The sequence below is a fragment of the Peromyscus leucopus genome, chromosome 6 (genome assembly GCF_004664715.2).
Source record: "Peromyscus leucopus breed LL Stock chromosome 6, UCI_PerLeu_2.1, whole genome shotgun sequence".
In the NCBI taxonomy this organism is placed as follows: Eukaryota; Metazoa; Chordata; class Mammalia; order Rodentia; family Cricetidae; genus Peromyscus; species Peromyscus leucopus.
In genome coordinates this window covers 38,771,693-38,792,999 of record NC_051068.1, presented here as the reverse complement: position 1 = coordinate 38,792,999, position 21,307 = coordinate 38,771,693, and the positions used below count along the sequence as shown (strand labels likewise).

The following is a 21,307-nucleotide window of genomic DNA, read 5'->3' as shown; positions in this document are numbered from 1 at the left end:
GTGTTCATCATTCAACCCAGGAGCTCATGCATCCTAAGCAAGTGCTCGACTGCTGAGGTACATCTCTAATAATGAAAGGTATTTTAGTAAGTAGAGTTATACTCCAAAATAACAATATAGAGTGCAGGGAATAAGCAGACACACGGGGGGAGATGACTCTTTTCTAGTATTAAGCACTTCACGTTAACTACTGTGATGCTTTAAATAATTGGCAGTGGGGTCATGACTCTTTACGCCAGAAATGTTCAAACACATTTGCAGTGTGCTGTGATGATGCTGTGATGTTAATGAAGGCTATGACGTCATGATGTAAAGGAGGTTTTTAGCTGCACTAATATCTGAAGGGATCACTGTCACATCAGCCAGTCACTGACAGAAATGTCATTATGTGAAGCAAGATTGTAACCTTTCATCTTCCATCTTTACTTTGCCAAACCTTGCTCTTCCTTCAAGTGTAAGATATGACTCTGCTCCTCCAGGAAGTCTCCTCAGACCAACCCGAACTCAAGTTCTCTTCTTCTGGCAGCCAGTGCTCACTGTCCAGGGTCACCCTGTGCACTTACTGTTTCGGCTTCTTTCACACCCTCTGCCTGCCCCCCCCCACAAGCTACCTATTTCACATTGCCAGGTGCCACAAGCAGCAATCAGGAATTCTCTTCTCTATGGTACTTGGGGGACCCCTGTAAAGTCCACTTTTGTTTTTTATAGGATGTAAACTATCCCATAGAGTTTCTGAGATAAATTACCAGCATGCAACTAGAAAGCATGTCCAGACTAAGTTGGCTCAAATACATAGCTCTTAGAAAACAATTCTAAGTCGCAGAAGTAAAAGAATGTATGCACCAGGTGGGAAGGCAAAAAAATAAAAATAAAATAAAATAAAATAATTTTCTCTCATTGGCCTTTAATTACTCCATCCAAATACTTCATTCTGATGACCCGACTAGGCTTTCATCATATGCACTTTCCAACTTTGTCTACATATTATTCCTCAAATTACTTTTTTAAAGAGTGAAAACAATAAATTGCTACTGCCAGATCTGCAGTACTTATAGATTTGGCATCTTAGCAGAGGTCCAGAGAGGGTGAGTCTCAAAATGAGCAATGTAGGTTGAATGAGAAGCATTGCAGTATGAAGCCACCATTCACTTTGGTTCTCTGCAAAAATCTTTCAAGAAAGATGAACTCAACTTCTCAAATGCGGACTTTTTCCTTTATGCCAACAGCCAATCATAAAAAGAGGAATGAATGTAGTTCAGACACAGGAACAAATCACCTTCCTTCCTTTATGTTGAGATATTGTTGATAAGAAATATTATTGGGGCATGCACTAACAGGGAAAAAGGTTCATGTTACCTAGTCAGGAAATGACTTATTTGTGACCTTGAAAATGCCCTTGGAAGGCAGAGTGTGGTAAGTAAGTAATGCAGCAAGGTTCCTTGGTGAGTTGGAAATAACAAATCTTAACACAGAGACATTCAAATAGCTGCCCTGAAAAATATCTCCAAACTTGTAGAAAGGTGGCTTAAGAACATATCATTCTCTGCTTAATAGTTACCTTAGTAAAAATATTGGAAAGAATATCAAACCAGTGCTTTACTTGAGTTTTCTTATTTAATCCTTGATGCACAGGTAAATAAATCTTTCCATTTTATTAATGCCAAAATTCAAGAGTATGTTTTCTGTTTTTGTTTTTTTCCACCTTGGCAACAGCATCTATACAATGAATAGGACTACACATTGGTAGGCTAGACTCATGCAAATCAGTTATCATATATTATGAGTAATGTATCACAACTTTTAAAACAGTATATCCACAATGAGGATGTGATCATGGCTACCTTATAAACTGGAGCTCAGTTCTAGAGGGCTTGTCTTGACTTTGTATTACCTTTCGATACAATCTACTACAATTCTGCAGATCATAACAGATGTAGACTTCCACTTCACTTGTGCTTATGACTGAAATTCTTAGGGGAACTATTCTTTTTTCCTTCTCTCTATCCAATGGGAAATTTGAGACACACAATTTTCTTTGTGTTCCTTTCTGCATGACTGCTTTCTTGCCTGTTTATCTCACGGAACAGACAGTTCTTCCTGTGTGCATACCCTGTTCCACCAGATTCCACATTTCCCAGTATTTCTATGTAGGTATATAAAATAAAGCTGCACCTCATTTTGGACTAGAAATAAGATTCCACTTAACAGTCTTATCAAGAAATCTCCAACACAAAAACATCACTTGTTAATAATGAAAAAAAAAATTGGCACAGATTTAACATAATAGCCAGCCTGCCAGCCTTCCCTTCATCCTTCATTCCAGTGCTGGGATTAAACCCAGGGCCTTGTACATGCCAGGAAGGTGCTTTACCAATGAGCCACATCCTCCATCCACAAAAATGCTGGAACAAGGAAAATAAGAAATAAGAACGTGCTGAAGGGAGAAACTGTTTACCTAGAAGTCTCAAATATTTATATGGAACAAACAAGTAATAGCTTTCTGGATTCTAACATAGAGCCTTCTGAATTATGTCACCTCCGCTTCTCTAAGCCATGGCTTAAGTAGAGTAGATTGTGGTAGAAACACAATGTCATGGACATCGAAGAAATGGCTGAAAACTGTGTTTGCTCCTGTCTGTTCTCCCTCATGTATATAAAATTTTGCATTCAAATTGTAGGCCCTTAGTCAATTAGCAACTAGGCAAGCTGAGGTTCACATTTAAACTAAGGCCTCTATGTGCCTCCCCACTCCCCCACCTGAAGTTTTGGGGAAAGGAAATGGTTCTGTAAAATGGAGTCTCCTGCTCATGGTCTGGCAGGTACAGAGAGAAGAAAATTCTTGGGCTAAAGTGTACTAGCTAAGCTACTAGTGTCAAATACACAGGGCTCCTTGGAACGGAATACTTCAACCTGAAGTGTCTTTCATTATGAGAACTCTGCATCTGCACTACTGGAAGGGATGGCATTGCCCTCACCTCCCTGCCCCATACCTGGAGGAGTCTCTGCTGCTGTCGAACTTGCGGCTGTCTGGGCCTCATTGGGTCCTGAGGCAGGGGCACCGAGGGGAGGTTGGGATGTGCGGGAGTCAGCACAGCATCAATTCCCCCGCCCACCAGAGGGCTCTGCTGTAGAGCCTGGTGGTTCAGTCTGGCAAAGAATAATGCAACTTGTGTTCAGGAACCAGGCGTACCATTGAAGTGTCAATCAGTGCCTCCAGCATTTTATACACATCCACCAAGAAACAATTCGTGTTCAATAATCATGTGTACAATTAAAAATGGGAAATGGCCAGAGGATCAGAAAACAGATCTGACCACATTGGAAAAAAAAAGAAGAAGATAGTAAGCATACTACTTCAGACCAAGTAGCAATCATACAGAAATTATTTCTAAAAAAAAAAAAATAGTTGTTAGCAGTAAGCGAAATAAGTTACTATTTACTTTGGAGCAGGCCACAAGTGGAAAGGCTGAACAATAGTATTTCATTACTCCTTACATATCCCTGTGTGAGGTCAGTAGTTTTCTTATCTAACTTTCAAAACGAAGGAATGGAGATAAGAGAAAAAACTAAGGTCACCCAGAAAACATATGACAGAGGTGGGATTTGAACCCAGAATTTTTGGGCCCTGAAGCTCAAGCTATTGAGCTTTGTTATGCCGCTACTTATTATAAAGATGGCAAATGTAATGCATGTTTTACAAATTAACTTATTTCCCGTAATGTGCTACCATCCACCTTCCTAATTTTCAGGGAATAGTTGAGCAGACATGTGGGTCATCGCTGACAGTAACACACGGGAGCTACGCTGCTCTCCACTCTACAAGGCAGAACTCTACAAACCTAATTCTTCTGAACTATACTATCCAATGGGGTTGCGAAATATGATAAATGATAATGATTTTTCATTGGTGCCATCCTATAACATGGCCTTTTGCTGCTAGGACTAGTTACATGATTATCAGATCTTAGAACTAAACAAAACCACAGGGCTCCCTGGTCCAAACAACACAATTTCAAGAGAGAGCAGAGCATCTAGTTGAACATGGGGCTTCCATAATCACCATAATCACCATGTCTCCATGTCGCCGCACAGACCATGGACCTCAAAGCTAGCCATGCTGGCCATAGCTGGCTAATGAGCACTTGAAATGTGACTAATGTGCCTGCAGAACTAAATGTTAAGCCAATTTTCATTCATTTAAATTTAGCCATGCATGGATAGCAGCTACAAATGAGCAGCACAGACACACCCTGTGTGGAAGGGATGCAATTAAAAGAACCAGAAATGTCTACCATGAGTCATCACTGAGGTGGAAAAGATAGAAACTAAGTTGTAACTAAACTTGGTCAAACACCATCTACAATCAGTACTACAACATACATTGTATGGTTCCAATCAGCAAATTCTAGTAAAGGCACTGCTAACAATGATTAATAGTTTTCTTGGACACTTTTAATAAAAAAAAAATCTTTTGAGAAAAAGGAGAAAAGAAAGAACACTAGAGCTAACATACGGGTATCATCTGAAAATCTTACGCAGCACACAATGGAAGAAGTGAGTCAAAATCACAGTGTTCTTGAATGAAGGAATTTGGAACCTTTACTGCATGTTGATAAAAATGAGATGTCAGGACACAAATAGAGGAGCTCAAAAAACTGTCACAGTGTCAAATGCCTGGAAGAAGTGTAACAAAGCCAAGGCCGAGAGGGTTTACTATTGCAATTACTTCAACAGGTATCACCTCTGAGAGCCAGCTACAGGCTGCAGGTATGGTGAGGCCTGCTGCTGTGCGTAGCCACTTGGCTGCTGCTGAAGCTGTCGGAGTCTTTCCATCAGCGCTGGACTAGAGTGTGTAGCTGGATAGGCCCTGGAATTGTAGCTCGGGGAAAGGACCACACCACCAGACTGCTGCTGAGCTGCCTGTTGCAAGGGCATCTGGGTTCCATACATTGTGTAGCCCTGGGGCATGGTCTGCAGGAAGGCACAAAAGAAGAAATCAGTGCTCCAATTAGTATCCATAGTCCCATCACTAAGAAATGGAGAGGGGGCAAGAAAATAAACTCAGGAGGTCCAACCTGAAATTCATGGTTTGCATAGACTCTAAGGACTCAAAATATGAGGATGGCTGCTCTGTAGGCAAGAAATCTAGCCAGAAACCCACAGTATAGACTTGCTGGGCAACAATTTTGCAGAAATCTCTAGTTCAAAATAGGTGAATATTTACTTGGCTTTTAAGTTGAGTTGCTTATTTTTGGGCTAGGAAAGGCATCTTTCTATATAGAAATAATCAGCATGGTATCTACACATTCAGTGCACAGATGGCAGCAACATCCAACAAAACCCAAACAATATCAATATCATCTCCAAAGTTGGCCAAACAAGATGTCTCAGCCCAGTGAACATTAAATTAACAGAGTATACTTTCCCATGAATACAAGTACCTATTTCTCTAAACCTTGACACCTATGTAAGAAACAAACATGGAGTTTTCTGGATCAGAAGATAACAATTCACTGAACAGAATGCTGTTTATCCTCTGGATCCTCGAAACACTACATATTAAAGCAGTTTAAGGACTGTGACTCTGAAGACAAGAGTAATACATAATAAACGTGCAACAGCCTACAGGAACCCAGACTCAGGACCTGTGTGAGCCAATCATGGTTCTCCTTTCAGCCGTCCACATGGAATGAACTGCCAGCCTCAATACAAGTCTTGTTACACCAGACCTTCTTGTATAAGAGGAACAACATAAGGGTGTAAGGATGCAGAAATAATAAAACTACAAGGGGGGGGCATGGATAAAAGCCTGCCTTGTTTAAAGGTAAGTGCACCATTTGTTTAGCATTTACTATGTATGTGATAGTATGTTAATCCCATACATCACCTGAATCCTACAGCTTTTCTTTGATCTTACAAAGAGGAAGATAAACCTCAGAGAAACATACATGCCTTACAGCTACTGAGTCAACAGCACTTATATTGCGACCTGATTCAAAGACCCATTATCTTGCTCTACTGTGATTCCTCACAGAGTTATGTTTGAATATAAAATTTCTACAACAAATTATGCCATAATGTTATATCATAAATAACTCTGAGATTATTAAACAATTAATTAATTAGTTGAGATAGGGTCTTAACTATGCAAGCCTGGCTGGCCTCGATCTTCCTACCTCTGCTTCCTGGGTGCACATTACAGGTATGTGCCACTGCCTTGGATTAAGTGCTTCAATATCTTTCATCAGTAGACAAGAAGTCTGAATTTATTTACATTTCTAATTGAGGAATTTCGTGGTCAATCCTGAGACTTATTCAACAATTATTGATCTGAAATGGTGAAGCAGAAGTAAGTATATTCTAGATCTAGTTGGTAACCAGTTTCCTTGATCTCCTACTCCTAGCAAACACCATTAAGACATCAAGGAAGCAGCTCTGTTTCAAAGCCAATGTGGGTACCTGTGCTTGCTGCAGCCCTGGATACTGAGGGAGCTGAGGGGAGGGCCGTGCTTGTGCAGTAAAGAGAGCAGCCTGGTCCCCTGGCTGGCCCTGGAAAACAAAATCAAGACCAAGTCTGTAACTCCAAGTGCTTAATTTGAGCTTCTGAATAGAGAACTTACAGATATCAGACCGCGTTCAAGGCGATTTCTCCCAATCCCCCATGTGGGCAGACTACTGACTTCTTCTTCAGACTACAAATGTTACCAACAGCAAGCCTCTCAGCGAAGTTTCTCAAATGACCTTCTAGGTACTAGAAGGACATAAATGCTTTTCTGGGTAGGGAAGAGTCTCTAACATGTGACTCTCCATCACAGGCACTACCCAAGTCCAGTGGAGAAAGAGGTCATGGTATATATTCATCACATATAAAATTCCCAGGGCTTCTTTTTTTTTTTTTTTTTTTTTTAGATCTTTTTTCCTCTAAACTTTATTTATTATGTATACAGTGTTCTGCCTGCATGTATGCCTGTAGGCCAGAAGAAGGCACCAGATCTTATTACAGATGGTTGTGAGCTACATGTGGGTGCTGGGAATTGAACTCAGTACCTCTGGAAGAGCAGCCAGTGCTCTTAACCTCTGAGACATCTCTCTAGGCAACCCAGGGCTTCTTAATGAAGTGCTATCACAGTGATCTAAAAACTGCATTCAGCCATGTAATCTGAGGAAAATTTAATACCTACTAAGACTAGATGATAAGGTATACTCAATGAAAATATTCCACGTCAATAGCAAATGTAATTCCAACCAACTACATGTAGAATAAAGCCAGGTAACTTCTATTAATCAGTCTTAATTTAATATACTTTGGTCTTCAGAACATTAGGCAATATGGACAGACATACATGAGCTTTATGTTCTGATTACAGAGGTTATTTTATGGAAGCTTGCAGTGATAATTACAGGAAAAATAAGCCTAGTTTCTTACCATCCCTGAATTTTCCCAAGACTTAATTGTCAGGAAATAATAAGTTCACTGTGTATTTTACTACTGTCTCACAATTTAAAAAGGTGCTAAATTATAGTTGTATGAAACCATTTTAGTGTGCTTTGGAAAAAAAATATATTTCTAACCAAGAGAAGGGATAAATATGTAATTTAGGTAGGAGTATGCCAATATTAACCATATTAAAAATGCAGCATATGTCAGGTCTGGGCTGCTACAAAGACATGCCTAAACTCCAGTGATCTGACCCCAAAGCCAGAGCATCCCCATTGGAGTAGATACTTCCAAGGGTGATGCCAAGGGTGAAAGTACTTAAATGCCCGTGGGTACTTACTCTTTAAGGCCTAGTGATTTAAAATAGCCCCATAACAAATCTAAAGGAAAATGTATCTTTGTAGTTGTTATGAGATACTGAAACCAAATGTATTCTACATGGCATGGTGGAGTCCTCTATTCTCCACATGAAAATAAGTAGATGGCCAACAAAATATGAACTCAATGGCATCTTTAGGGGTTCTTTGTCTCATTTCAGGTCAGGACTTTTAAAAATTTGTATTTCATTTCCATTTTATATTATTTACTTATTTTTACCCTATATGTAGTGGGTAGCCTATTCCAGCTTTGATCTGGAAGTTCCAAGCCCCATTGAGGCTTTGGTAACTGTTACGCCTACAAGACGGGGCCAAGGGAGGACCCTGAAGACCCGAGATCTGGATGTGCTGGCTCTCTTGGTTCCTGGACCCTGGACGCTGGAGGTAGACCGAGCAGAGTTCTCCAGAGAACACTGCCGGACGGCGCTACATCTTCCCCAGACCCTGTAAACTATCCCTTCACTTGTAAGTTATCCCACAAAATAAACCTCCCTTTTAACTACGTGGAGTGGCCTTAATAATTTCACCAATACTTATAGGTTCTGTGTGTGTGTGTGTGTAAAAGCGCTTGGGTTTATGTTTTCATGGGATTCCCAATTGTGCGAAGGAGTGGGTCGCTGTGACTATAATTGTTTCTTGTGCCGTTGCTTGGGCTCTCTTCTTTGTTTTTGTCATATTATGATTTGTTTGCTTTTGTTTTAGCTTATTATATTTTATTATTATCCTTTAGATACCTGTTTGTTTTCTAAAGAGAGACAGAATAAGGTTGGATCCAGATAGTAAAGGCAGTGGGGAGGAACTGGAGGGAGTAGAAAGAGGAAGATCATAATCAGGATATACTGTAGGGAAAAAAAAACTATTTAAATAAAATGAAAAAAAGAAAAACACACACACAAGCAGAAAATTTCTTGGTTTCATTTATGAGTTAAATTCATCTAGACATGGTGAAACAATTTTCTGAGTATATCTGCTATGGTATTTATATCTGACCACTTTAGTAAGACTCTAGCCTTTTAGAGTAAGTTCCCAAGAAGATATTCTCATTACTCTCTTAAGTACAACCCTGTCATTATATAGTTGGAACTAAGAACAGTTGCCTAGATTCCCACATTGGAGTCATTGGGAGTCCAACTTATCTTCTCCCAGTATCCTCAAAAGTCCATGCTCAGGAACCATTAAACCAACCACAGATCTTTAATATCATTCTTTTGATCTATAATTCTTGACATTAGTATCATATAAGGTCTCTAAAGTAGTGCTGGACTTCTGCAGGGGATAAGCACACATGTATTACCATGTTTGCAAACTAAAAGAACACTCAACTACTATATGTAAGTTAGAATCCTAGGAATGACAGCTGACCATACCCAAGCCTTTTCAAGTCATCAGGAAATAGAATGTATGCACAGCTACACACACATACACAAGGCATGTCTAATGCTTTGATCCTCCTCTGATTACTAAACATCAATATGGAATACACTGTGACTAATCATGTTGATCTGTCTCAGTCATCAGGTGACATGCTTGCTGGCAAATAGCAGCTGAGGCTATGGAAATTTAAGAAACAAAGCATAAATTACTTTCTACATAAAAGGATCACAAAAGTAACTCAACTAAAGGTGTCATAAACTTTCTAAGAAGCATGGAAAGGATGGAAGAGATGGCTCAGTGGTTGAGAGCTCTCAGCACCCACATGGCAACTCAAAACTGTCTAACTCTAGTTCTAAGAGATCTGACACCCTTACACAGACACACACACACACATAGACAAAACACTAATGCACAAAAAAAATAAAAATAAATTGTAAGACAGAAGCATGGAGGAAAACTAAAGTACAGTTTGACATTCTGAAATTCATGCCAATCATTTGTATCTGAAGATGATCTATTCATGTGTAAACATATTGTGTCCTGTCCCCCATATCCAAGGTCAGCAGAGGTCTATAATATTCTCCCTGAGGGAAAAAAACATCACAAGTTCGTTGGTACTCACCAAGTTGTTTTTGAATATTTTTGGCATCACATAGAGCATCTAGAAGGGAAATATCTTAATCACTCCCCTACCACACTAAAGCAGATTCCTGATTTCCTTTTCTTTATTTTTTTCCTACCTTCCTTTCTTTTTTTTGTAAGAACAATGCCAGGAACATCTTATTTCAATTTAAAAAAAAAAAAAAAAGTTGGATTTTTTTTTTTTTAAATAAATACAGAACAGAGTGGGGAATAGCTTTGAACTCATTGGTACAGGGAGAGACTTTCTAAACAGGACACCAACAGCATAGGCACTAAGATCAGCAATCAACTGGACCTCATGAAATTGAAAAGCTTCTGTACAGAAAAGGACGCTGTCTTTTGTACAAGAGGTATCCTACAGAAATGGGAAAATTTTTAGGAACTACACATGTATATGTGTTTATACATACATATGTATATATAAACACACACACTCAAAAACTGCACACCAAGAAAACAACCCAATTTAAAAATAAGGTACAAATCTAAACAGAATTCTCAAAAGATGAAATGCAAATGGCAGAGGAACTTTTAAAGAAATGTTCAACATCCTTAGTCATCAAAGGAATGCAAATCAAAACATCTTACAGCAGTCAAAATGGCCAATATCAATAAAAGTAATGACAGCTCATGCTGGTGAGGATGTAGAGTAAGGGGAATACACATCCATTGCTGGTGGAAGTGCAAACTCATCCAGTCACTATGGAAATCAGTGTGGCAGTTCTTCAGGAAGCTACCTCAAGATCCAGGGGTATCACTCTTGGTCATATATCCAAGGAACTCTGTATTCCAGTATTGAGATACTTTCTTAACCATGTTCATTGCTCCTCTACTCATAATAGGCAGAAATTGAAAACAGCCTAGATACCCATAGATTAATGAATGAATAAAGAAAATGTCATACATTTACACAATGGAATATTACTCTGCTTTAAAAAAAACTAGCACCCCCCCCAAATAAAACAAATAAAAACAAAAAAACAAAAACCTGAAATCATAAAATTCAAAGGTAAATGGATGGAGCTAGAAAATAATCATCCAGAGTGAGATAACCCAGATCCCAAAAGATAAACAAGATATATATTCATGTATATGTGGATGTTTATTGTTAAGATGCTAACATCTTCAATTAGCAGGCTATAATCCATATAATCACACAGATTTAAGTATAGAATAAGGGACTAGGGTGTAGGGAAGGAGCTCCCTAGGAAAGAGAAATAAAAAAGATAGTTATGAATGAACAGAGTGGGGTGGAGGAGGAAAAATGGAAGGATCAAGTGGGGAGGGGAAGGAGAGAGGGGATGAGAAGGGAAGTATGGAGAGAGACAGGTAAAACTATGTACTATTTGAGGGGTGCCTAATACATAGAAGCTTCATAAAACATATACATATAGGAAGATGATCTAAATGGAATTGCCAGATAACGGAGGTCGGGTGAGAAGAAGTCCCATCTGGATATCTCTCATCACAAAGGAAGCCTACAGTTCGGGGAATGGGTCACATCTAATTGAGTTTTTAGCTAAAGGGGATCCATGGGAACACCCAAGCAACTCAGGCTATTGCTGATGATATGGTTTCTTTTCACAACTGGATGTCTCAATCAAAACCTTCCCTTGAGGTATCAGGGAACCCCACAGAACAGGAGGCAGAATGATTTTAAGAGCCAGAGGGGATGGAGGACACCAAAGAAATGAGGCCTTCTAAACACAGCAGGACTGTGCATATATGAACTCACAAGAGACAGACGGCACACACAGGACCTGCATGGGTCTGTGCAAGTGTGGTCCCAGCGCTTAGAGAAGTGGACATAAACCTCCATACCTTACCCAGGAGTTGTCTTCAATTGATAACAATTCACAAATGAAAATTAGTTCTCTCTTAAGGAGTCTCACTGGGTATAAAAACCACTCTAAGAGCAGGGCCAATGCCCAGCAGTAGATGGCCAATACAAAATGAACAATGAACTGGGTGGCATCTTTGGAAGGGATTTATCTCAAAATGTTTCCTCCGGGCATTTTTTTTTTAAACTTTACAAGTCCTTTGCGTACATATAATGGCTTCCAGTCTTTTTGTTCTTAGGGGATTCCTAGTGTGCAGAGGGTGTGTTTGCTTTGCTTTTGCTTTTGTCTGACTGTTGCTTGTCCTATTTTGGTCTGTTTGTTTTCTAGGGAAAGACAGAAGGGATGTGGATTAGGAGGGGAGGGGAGTGCAAGGATGTCAGAGGAGTTCGGGGAGTGGAAACATAATTAGAAGACATTGTATGATCTATTTTCAATGAAGGAAAAATAGAGGAAAATTTAAAAAAAAAATATTCAAGTGGTAAAATGTTATCTTATGCATATTTTGCTATAATAAAAAGCATTCTCTAGTGATGATGATGATGATGATGATGATGATGATGATGATGATAGCGACAACCTAAGCCAGTACTGTTAATGAATGCCCTAGCAAAAATAGTTTTACTTATGAATCTTCATTTGGAAATCTACTGGGTGTCCACAGCTGAAATGATATACATGATATGAACTAAAAGTTATGGTCACCATAGGAGACTGGTCTGTTTAAACTACAGAAAACGGACAGAGAAATATGAGGTCCTAGTGACAAGTTACACACATACGGTGTTTTTAGAAAGCCTTACTTTAAATATAATTTGACTAAGATCAATTGATACCAGCATTAATTGCTAAAACCGCCAGATTCATTCCAAAGTAAACATACCACAAATACCTGTCTTCTCTACAACATAGTCTATTAACATGCCTACACATAACTATTTAATGTTCCTAAAACAGGAAAGTAGTACAAAATACGTTAAAAGTATTGAAAAGATATGAATTCCTATTTTTTGAATGAATATAAAAACAAAGAACATTCTTTTGACTTTAAACAAAATATTTTGCCTGCTGTAACATCTTCCCCCCCCAAAACATAGTTGAAGGACTGGCAAATGATTCATGCAAATTGTTTTCTTTTGGACATTATCAGCCTGACAATAATAATGCTTAATTCAAGCTTTTGGTAAATAAAATCCTTACATGTTTACTTCTTCATAAGCATAAATTTTCAAGAAAAATTAAGAGTCTAGAAGTGCTTCCAAACCTTGCTTTACCAAAACCACCATTGGAGAAACTGCCTATGCAGTCAGCATGTCATAGTCCAGGTATTTTCAATGTTGGTATATGCAAATAAAGGTATTGCACCAATATAGAATATTATTAAATCATTAGTTGTGCAATCACACTACTCCTGTATTAGTATCAGCTAATGGATGAAATGGAGTCACAGTGCTAGTGTGTAACACATACTGAAGCTCTTATAAATAAGAGAAGGTGAACAAAAACAGAGGTCAATCACTTTGGGGATAAAGTCAGAAACAGAAGAATGAAAACAGGTCTCTTTGCTGAACCATCTTTGTTTATGTCAACAGGGGCTATTGCTGTAAGAGACACCCAGTTACAATTATTAGCACTACAACAAGTAGTTAGAGACTAAGACAGCAACTTCAGACATTCATAAGGAAATCAAGGGCTGTCTGTAACAGAAAACTGCACGACTGACTGAAGCTCATGTCTAGCCTTCCGGGGGACTAGGTTATTCACAACGTATTTCAATTTCACCTTGTATCATGTAAAGAGCAGGATTCTGCAGAAAGCATCTCTTTATTAGTGGGAAGAGGCTGCAGACACTCTGTAAGGGTTGAGATGCTTACAGACTCCAACACTTATGTCTTCTTCTGTGCATTTAGGTTTTCCAAATGGCCAGAGCAGAGGTCACTCCAGAAGCACTCACACAGACAGCTAAGGCAGGACAGTGTGGGCGGAAATCACACTGCTGAGGGTAAGGCTACTGGGAAGCTCTTGACATCTGAGACTGGCTCTTGAAATCATGCATAGGTTCATCTCTTAAAGACTCCTAGACTTCTAATGTGTGTTTGGTAGGTAAAAAAGGATGACAAAAAAAAAAAAAAAAAAAAAAAAAAAAAAAAGACTCTGAAGTCCTATGCCAACAACCACAGCTACAGAAGCAGCTACAGCTGAGCCTAGGAAGTGTCTGGCAGAATTCCAAGACCAGCAATAAACAAATTTTGTGGGTTTTTTTTTTTTCTTTCATGAAATGATTAGCGTTTAGAAAAGCCTATTGTGTCCAGCACGGACTGTAACAAGTTATCAATATGATTTACATTTCACACAATTCTACCTTTACTCTAGATTTCAAATTATTGAAAGGGGATTCTTTTCTCTCTACAACATATTTGGCTATATTCCAGATATATTACTAACAAATATTACTGTGGTGGTTTGAAGAGGAATGGCCCCCACAGGACCATATATTTGAATGTCTGGTCATTAGGGAGTAGTGCTACTAGAGAGAGATCAGATGTGGTCTTGTTAGAGTAGGTGTGACCTTGCTGGAGTAAGTATGTCACTTAGAGGGGGGTGGGCTTTGGGGTTTCAGAAGCCCAAGCCAGACCCAGCGTCTCTCTCTCTTCCTGCTGCCTGTGGATCCAGATGTAGAACTCTTGGCTCCTTCTCCAGCACTCTGTCTACCTGCATGCTGCCATGCTCCCAGCCATGCTAATAGTGGACTAAACCTCTAAAACTGTAAGCAAGTCCCAATTAAATGCTTTCCTTTGTAAGAGCTGCCTTGGTCATGGTGTCTCTTCACAGCAATAGAACAGTGACTAAGACAACTACCTACTAGAAGACGGGAGGAGCTCACCATCCCACAAAAGCACCTAAGCACCAATGCAGATACTCCATGTGTATCTTGTTTATCCCAAAGGGTTCCTGCTCACATGGCTACATAACTATGCAGTTCTCTTTCTTCTGAGAGGGGTTGGAGATTTAGCTCAATGGTAGAGCACTTGCCTAGGCAGTTACACAAATGCCTGGGCTTGATCTCCGCAAGACTTCATATTCCTCCTCCATTGGCCAATACATGAAGAATAATGATATAAAAAGGTTTATCTGGCCAGGTGGTGGTGGCTCACACCTTTAATCCCACCACTCAGGAGATAGAGACAGGCAAACCTCTGTGAGTGTGAGGCTAGCTTGGTCTACAGAGTGAATTCCAGGGCAGCCAGGTTACATAGAGAAACCCTCTTTCAGAAGACGAATTTGTTATTGGTTAGGAAGGCACTGGGAACTTTTCATTGTTGAAGAATGTGAGGAGCTGATTTACTATCTGAAGATGACATTTAGGACCTTGGAAGTTACAACAACTGGGATGAAGAACAAAATAAAATCAAAGTGCAGGCACAGAAGAATTAGTATGAAAACACACAGTCTATCAGTTCCTGTGCTTAGAATTACCACAATTCTGCAGGAGAAAAAAGACACTGAGGTATGTTTGAGTGTTTGGAGGAAGCCACCAGAGGTGCCTTTTAGGTCACTGGCCTGCAACAATACCTTTGACTACACTGTTTTGTTAAACGCCTTCGTTGTCATGGATATTGGGAAGTGAACCTTAGAGAAAAAACATGTTTACCTGTATGCCAGTGACCTTTCTCCAGTGCTCAGAACCACTTTCAGTAACCAAAGCTGAATTCAGCAGTGAGTTTGAAAGTGGGCTACAATTAAGAAAAGTTCAGCACTGTTATAAAAGAGCAAGCTGATGTAAAACATAAAGAGGCAAGTTTAGTTAGGTTTCATTTACCTTAAAAAGAAGACAAGTTCATTTTAGTGGAATGGTTTATCAGTTCCTAGTTATGTTTTAAATTCCTCTTAGGAATTTGAAGCAAGATAACCGGGTGGTGGTTGTTGACGCACGCCTTTAATCCCAGCACTACGGAGGCAGAGGCAGGCGGATCTCTGTAAGTTCAAGGCCAGCCTGGTCTATAGAGTGACTTCCAGGACAGGCTCCAAACTATACAGAGAAACCCTGTCTCAAAAAAAAAAAAAAAAAGAAGAAGAATTTGAAAAAGAGTGATTGTGTCTGCTCACCCTCCAAGAACAGCTAAAACTGCAATAAAGTTTTAAATGGCCTCAAATATGTTGCCTATTTAAGCAAAATCACTAATATTTTAAAAGCATTTTATTCCAGCTCTCATTTGTGTGTGTACTAGGCAACTCTGGCCCATTTTGCCCAGTATCCAAGGACTTCAAGCAGCTGGTGAAGTCAGGGAAAACCTAGGCCCATAATAACTTCTGCTTAACATCCTTACACAGGTCAGTTTACAGCACAGTTTAAAAGGCAACTTTCAGACAGCAGAAAAAAACCTCTTCACCTCTTCCTATCACCAGGTGGAAATGAGGATATGCCGAGTTACAAAGGAGCCAGGCCTGGAAAGACAAGACCAGGGCAATTCAAAAATACAGGAATTCCAGCTATTGTAGAGTTTCTTGTTTTTCTTCAAGCAGGACACACATGTAGGCTGGCTAACACAATTAAAGTGGCAAAGGTACTCCCTAAACACAGGGTTGCTGCAGAACTATCACATTTAATACGCTCATGACTGTTTGGGCACAGTAAGTGCTCTGCTAGATATTATCATCAGAACAGTGCAACTGGGAAATACAAAAATATACATAAACTAGAAAAAGCAGATGCAATTCTACTTCACTCTTTTCATGCACAAATTTCACTTGTATAGATTTATAGGTTTCATGTGTCTATATCAAGGTAGGTCATTTTTTAATCACTGTTTGTTCAATACAATCACGGTCTAGAAAGAATGGTGACTTACACGGCATAATATCAGAAACAGCAATAAAAAATTACACTCAAAGCTGGGCGGTGGTGGCGCACACCTTTAATCCCAGCACTCGGGAGGCAGAGCCAGGCAGATCTCTGTGAGTTTGAGGCCAGCCTGGGCTACCAAGTGAGCTCCAGGAAAGGCGCAAAGCTACACAGAGAAACCCTGTCTCGAAAAAACAAAAAAAAAAAAAAAAAAAAAAAAATATTACACTCAAAAGCTTAGCATAGTGAGGCTCTCCTTTAATTCCAGCACTCTGGAGGCAAAGGCAGGTAGATCTCTGAATCTGAGGCCAGCTTGATCTACATAGAGGGTACCAGGTCAACCAGAGCTACATACTGGGACACAGTCTCAACAAAGTGAGACCCTGTCTCAAAACACCAAAAAACAAACAACAAACAAAAACACCAATAAACAAACAAACAAACAAACCAAAAACTAAACTTAATGTTTCTGCACCGGGCATATACTACAGGGGTAAAGTGCTTACCCAGCATGTATGAGGCCCTGGGTATAACACACTTCACACACATATACAAATTCCATATACTGACCACTGTTTATAATTTACTTATTGTTTGATGCAGACCTTATTGAATTAACAAAACAATGAAGGAGAAAAACACCATGGCTTTAGAGGCACAAAATTAAGTAATAAATCTGAGGATAATGCATAAAAGTAATGCTAAAATGAATATAAAATCTCAAAGTAAATATAATATAAAATAGAGCTGGAAAGGTTATCTCAGAGGTAAAAGGCCTACTTCTGAATGATTACAAAGTCCTTAGCACTTTTGGCTTCCTCCCAAAGTCAATAGTGAAATACAAAAGGGGAAGAATACTTATAAACCTTTATGAAGGAAATATCCCTCTAACCACACATGTACAGAGATGTGTAAGCAGCAAGACTATGCACCACACCCCAAACTCATTCCTAGCTAGAGGAGGGGCACACATGAGGAGGATTCCAAGGCTGGCTTTGAACAAACCTGTTGGAAAGGTCGAGTCTGGGCCTGCCTGAGAAGCCGCTGCTGCTGCTGCTGCTGCTGTTGCTGCTGCTGCTGCTGCTGCAGAAGTTTCATCTGTAGCAACTGCTGCTGAGATGTAATTGCATGAAGGGAAGGTGGTTGCAGCATGGCACCTGAGCGCCTCTGCAGCATGTTGGATAAAGCTTGCTTTGTATTGGTTGGGACAAAGGAGCCTGCAGGGTCCAACCTGGAGCCACCTATAAAAGCAACCAAAAGGAAGGGTTTTCAAAAGCAACATGTGTTCTTTGATCACAACAAGAAATTTCACCTTTCTTACTTTATGAGCAATGTAGAAAATGATATATTACCCTCCCAACACTAAGCATTAACATTCTGTTAAAAGCTGTCTAATTTCCAAAAGTAAAAAGCAATGGTATGCATGAATAATAATACTTTAAAGCTGCTATATGGAGGCTGCATTTCAGTGGATAAAATGTAATGCCTGAGCCGGGCGGTGGTGGCGCACGCCTTTAATCCCAGCACTTGGAAGGCAGAGCCAGGCGGATCTCTGTGAGTTCGAAGCCAGCCTGGCTACAAGTGAGCTCCAGGAAAGGCGCAAAGCTACACAGAGAAACCCTGTCTCGAAAAACGAAAAAAAAAAAAAAAAATGTAATGCCTGAAACAAAGATGAGTCAGCATAAAACTTTGGTCATGTGGGTGGTAAGCCAGCCAAGTACATCCCTCAGGATGTACATATTACTTGATAAAAGCATGCCTTGTGCTATATTTTGCCAAGTTTCATAAGCTAGGCATAGAAGCTTTCTCTATTCTAAAGAGATCTGAAGGCTGTATCATTTAACCTTTCCTTTGGCAAAATTTAAAGGCCTAGTTTGGAAATGGGGAAAATGCGGAGGAGGGAAGAAGGGCAAATAACAGCAAGGTTGTTTGATAAAGCCTCAAGGAATCATATGATTTTATATTTATCTGAAATTATATATACTACATCCTTGTATGTATATGTGCGTATATATTTGCATACACACAGAGAGGGAGAGGGAGGGGGGAGGGAGAGGGAGAGGAGAGAGGGAGAGGGAGAGAGAGAGGGAGAGGAGAGAGAGAGAGAGAGTACACTTAAATTATGTCACTTGGGCTGACAATGCTCCCCACAAGAGCCATACCCCAATACCAGGTATGAAAACTCTCCATTCAACTTGTTGGTTAGAGTAGTTGAAATGACTCCAAAACAATATAGGCCATTGTTATTACCTTTGGTTGCCTCTCAAGAGCTGAAGACTTAGGGCATAGAATTCAGATAATTCAAGTTGGACTTAACCTGAAAGCTTTCTCCTTCCTGTGGTCTAATGTCCATAGCACTGGCAAGTCCTATGAACCATAACAGTGACCAGCATGGTAAGATTACCCAAAAGGTGCAATAGTGGCACTCATGTTACCAGTAGCTACTGGACTTAAGGAGAGCATCACACCGGGTATAGAAACCTTGCCAACTATCGTGAGCTGGTGAGGTCACGGGTCTTAGAAGAGAACCCATTAGCACCACTTTCCTAGACCAGCATAATTGGTACTACATTCTAAATCTTTTCCTTACACTCACAGATGAGTGTAGCTATCACCCCATATCAAAGAAGCTTCTGCTTACAGCAAATGGAGATTGTCACAGAAAAACACCAGTGGATGCAATGCAGGGGGTTAACCGATTATGGGAGCCCAGCCCCAGCAGATACGTCTACAACATAACTCCTGTACCTAGGGCTCAGAGAACAATATGGAGGAGCAAGAGGGAAAACTGTAAGAGCCAGAGGACCAGAAATCTGATCGGAGATAATATCTCCTAGAAATGGGTGCCTAAAGAAGACCCAAACAATGACAGTATCAATAAACATGGTAACATACACAGGGGGAAAAAAAATCCAATCTCTATTTAAAGAATTATAGGCAAATAATGGTTGCTGGGAGAAGAAGAAGTAGCCTTTCCCAGGATCGAGGTTCCTAATTAGTTATCCATTACAAAGTGGTCAGCCCTGAAATCACATACACGCAAACAACAAATATGGACTCAGCATGCTGTATTCATACATTTGTGCATCTGGGTTGTATATGTATAATAATATATAATCAAAGGGAAAGAGGCCATCCATTTGAGAAGTAGGGGTGACATGAGATAGGAGGTGCTGGGAGGAGGGAGCATGGGAGGGATCAGAGTGAGTAAAGAGAAGAGTTGCAGGGAGCAAAGGAAGGGAAAAGTGATGTAATTTTAATTAAATATATTAAAAATAAAGAAAATGCCTATTTTGTAAAGGAGAAAAATGAAAACACTTTAAAAACTTAAAATGCTTGAGGACTTCAAATTCTACAAACATCTCTTCAATTGCTATTGCTCAAAACACTAGGAAAATCCTAAAGATATTTGCATTTGCAGTTTGTCAAGGCCTTTATGAATTAGAAAAACTTCTACAATCGATGGCTGTATAGAAAATGTCACTCTTCCCTCAGAGAATCTATATTCCTTGATATATGCAAACAGGAAGAGTTCTAAGCACATATTTCACAAAAGATGTTTCTTTCTTCTTTTTTAATCAAGCAGTATGTATGACAGAAAAGCATTTTAAATCCACTTGTTTGGGGGCCAACCTTCAGGACTCAGCAGCACAGGAAACAATAGGACCATTAGTCACTCAGAGGCAGGAGAAGGACATCTGAAAATAACATCAACTGAGTAACCATGTCTAGGTCACTTCACTGCAGCAAGATGTGAAATGCTACTAACAATCCCAGTCCTAAACTAAGGACAGGACACTCATTACAGAAAAAGGAAAACTGAAAATCAGACTGAAGTCTATTTCTCTTATTTTTCTTAACTCTATAACCTTGAACCTCTGAGCCAACCAAAAAACGTTATAATCTGTCTAAAATGTTCTGTGTATTCCTACATGGTGACTTTTTCTTACCTTCTACAGAGTGCTAGTCTGAACTCAGTGTTTAATATTCCCTCTTATTTTCTTAAACCATCCACACTGATGTGTACAGATGAGAAGTGTATGTGTCCAAAGACAATCCAACTGGATTTCCGTAATGCTGATCACTAGGCAAAAAACTTTCTAATGCTTTGCTTGCCTCCAGGGCCGACTGTTCTACTCTACCTCAGTTTTCCCAAGTTCATCCTCCACAGGAAAAATTTTGAAGATCACTGATGAGGAACCCTGGCTGATTGTCTAGGCATCAGATAAGTCTCTGCCATTTTAACTGATACAGAGGACATTTGGACTATATGCCCGCTCAAATTTACCCTTCTCAGATCTCTGGCAGTGTTGATGGCGAGCCCTAGCTTCATCAGTTTAGCAGTCTAAGCCTACCTTAGCCAGCTCCTCCCTGCAAGGCTGCAATTGCCTGGTCAGTCCATTTCATGTGCAAAAAATCAGGCCTTGCTTCACTAAAGCTACTAGGTCTCCTGCTGAGAGAGGCAGAACCACAGGCAGGTTTACCTCCTTTATAGGTTTCACATTGAAAAAGATAAGCTCACAAAACAAGTTTCAATGTAAAAACAAGCTAATACAAAGTAAAAATTTAGTTTTTACTGTCCCTTTATTTAGAAGAATGTGCTTTTCAATGGCATCTCTCAGTAATCAACACCCTAAGTCTCATGATAAATGACCTGATGTGGGGGAGGGGGAGGTTTAAAGTTTATGTAAGTTGTGAGGATCTGAAGGAAGTGATTGAAGGTATGTAATATAAGCTGTGAGAGTCTAAGGAAGTGACTTAAGGTATGTGAAAAATGATACTTAAAGATGATACC

At 39.7% G+C, this 21,307-nt stretch overlaps 1 protein-coding gene across 12 annotated transcripts in view; it reads right to left on the bottom strand.

Annotated features, from left to right (window-relative positions):
- The window catches only part of Med12l (mediator complex subunit 12L), a 344,347-nt gene that overhangs the window by 13,051 nt on the left and 309,989 nt on the right, over positions 1-21,307 (bottom strand). For 10 of the 12 annotated variants that reach the window (XM_037206612.1, XM_037206616.1, XM_028882182.2 and 7 more), the window contains 4 exons: positions 17,518-17,753; positions 6,460-6,549; positions 4,742-4,971; positions 2,991-3,147 (listed from right to left, as the gene is read on the bottom strand). In XM_037206612.1, the coding sequence (XP_037062507.1) occupies positions 2,991-3,147; positions 4,742-4,971; positions 6,460-6,549; positions 17,518-17,753 (713 nt within the window). The remainder of the gene's footprint in view (positions 1-2,990; positions 3,148-4,741; positions 4,972-6,459; positions 6,550-17,517; positions 17,754-21,307) is intronic. The other 2 variants (XM_037206619.1, XM_037206618.1) reach the window with 1 other exon arrangement.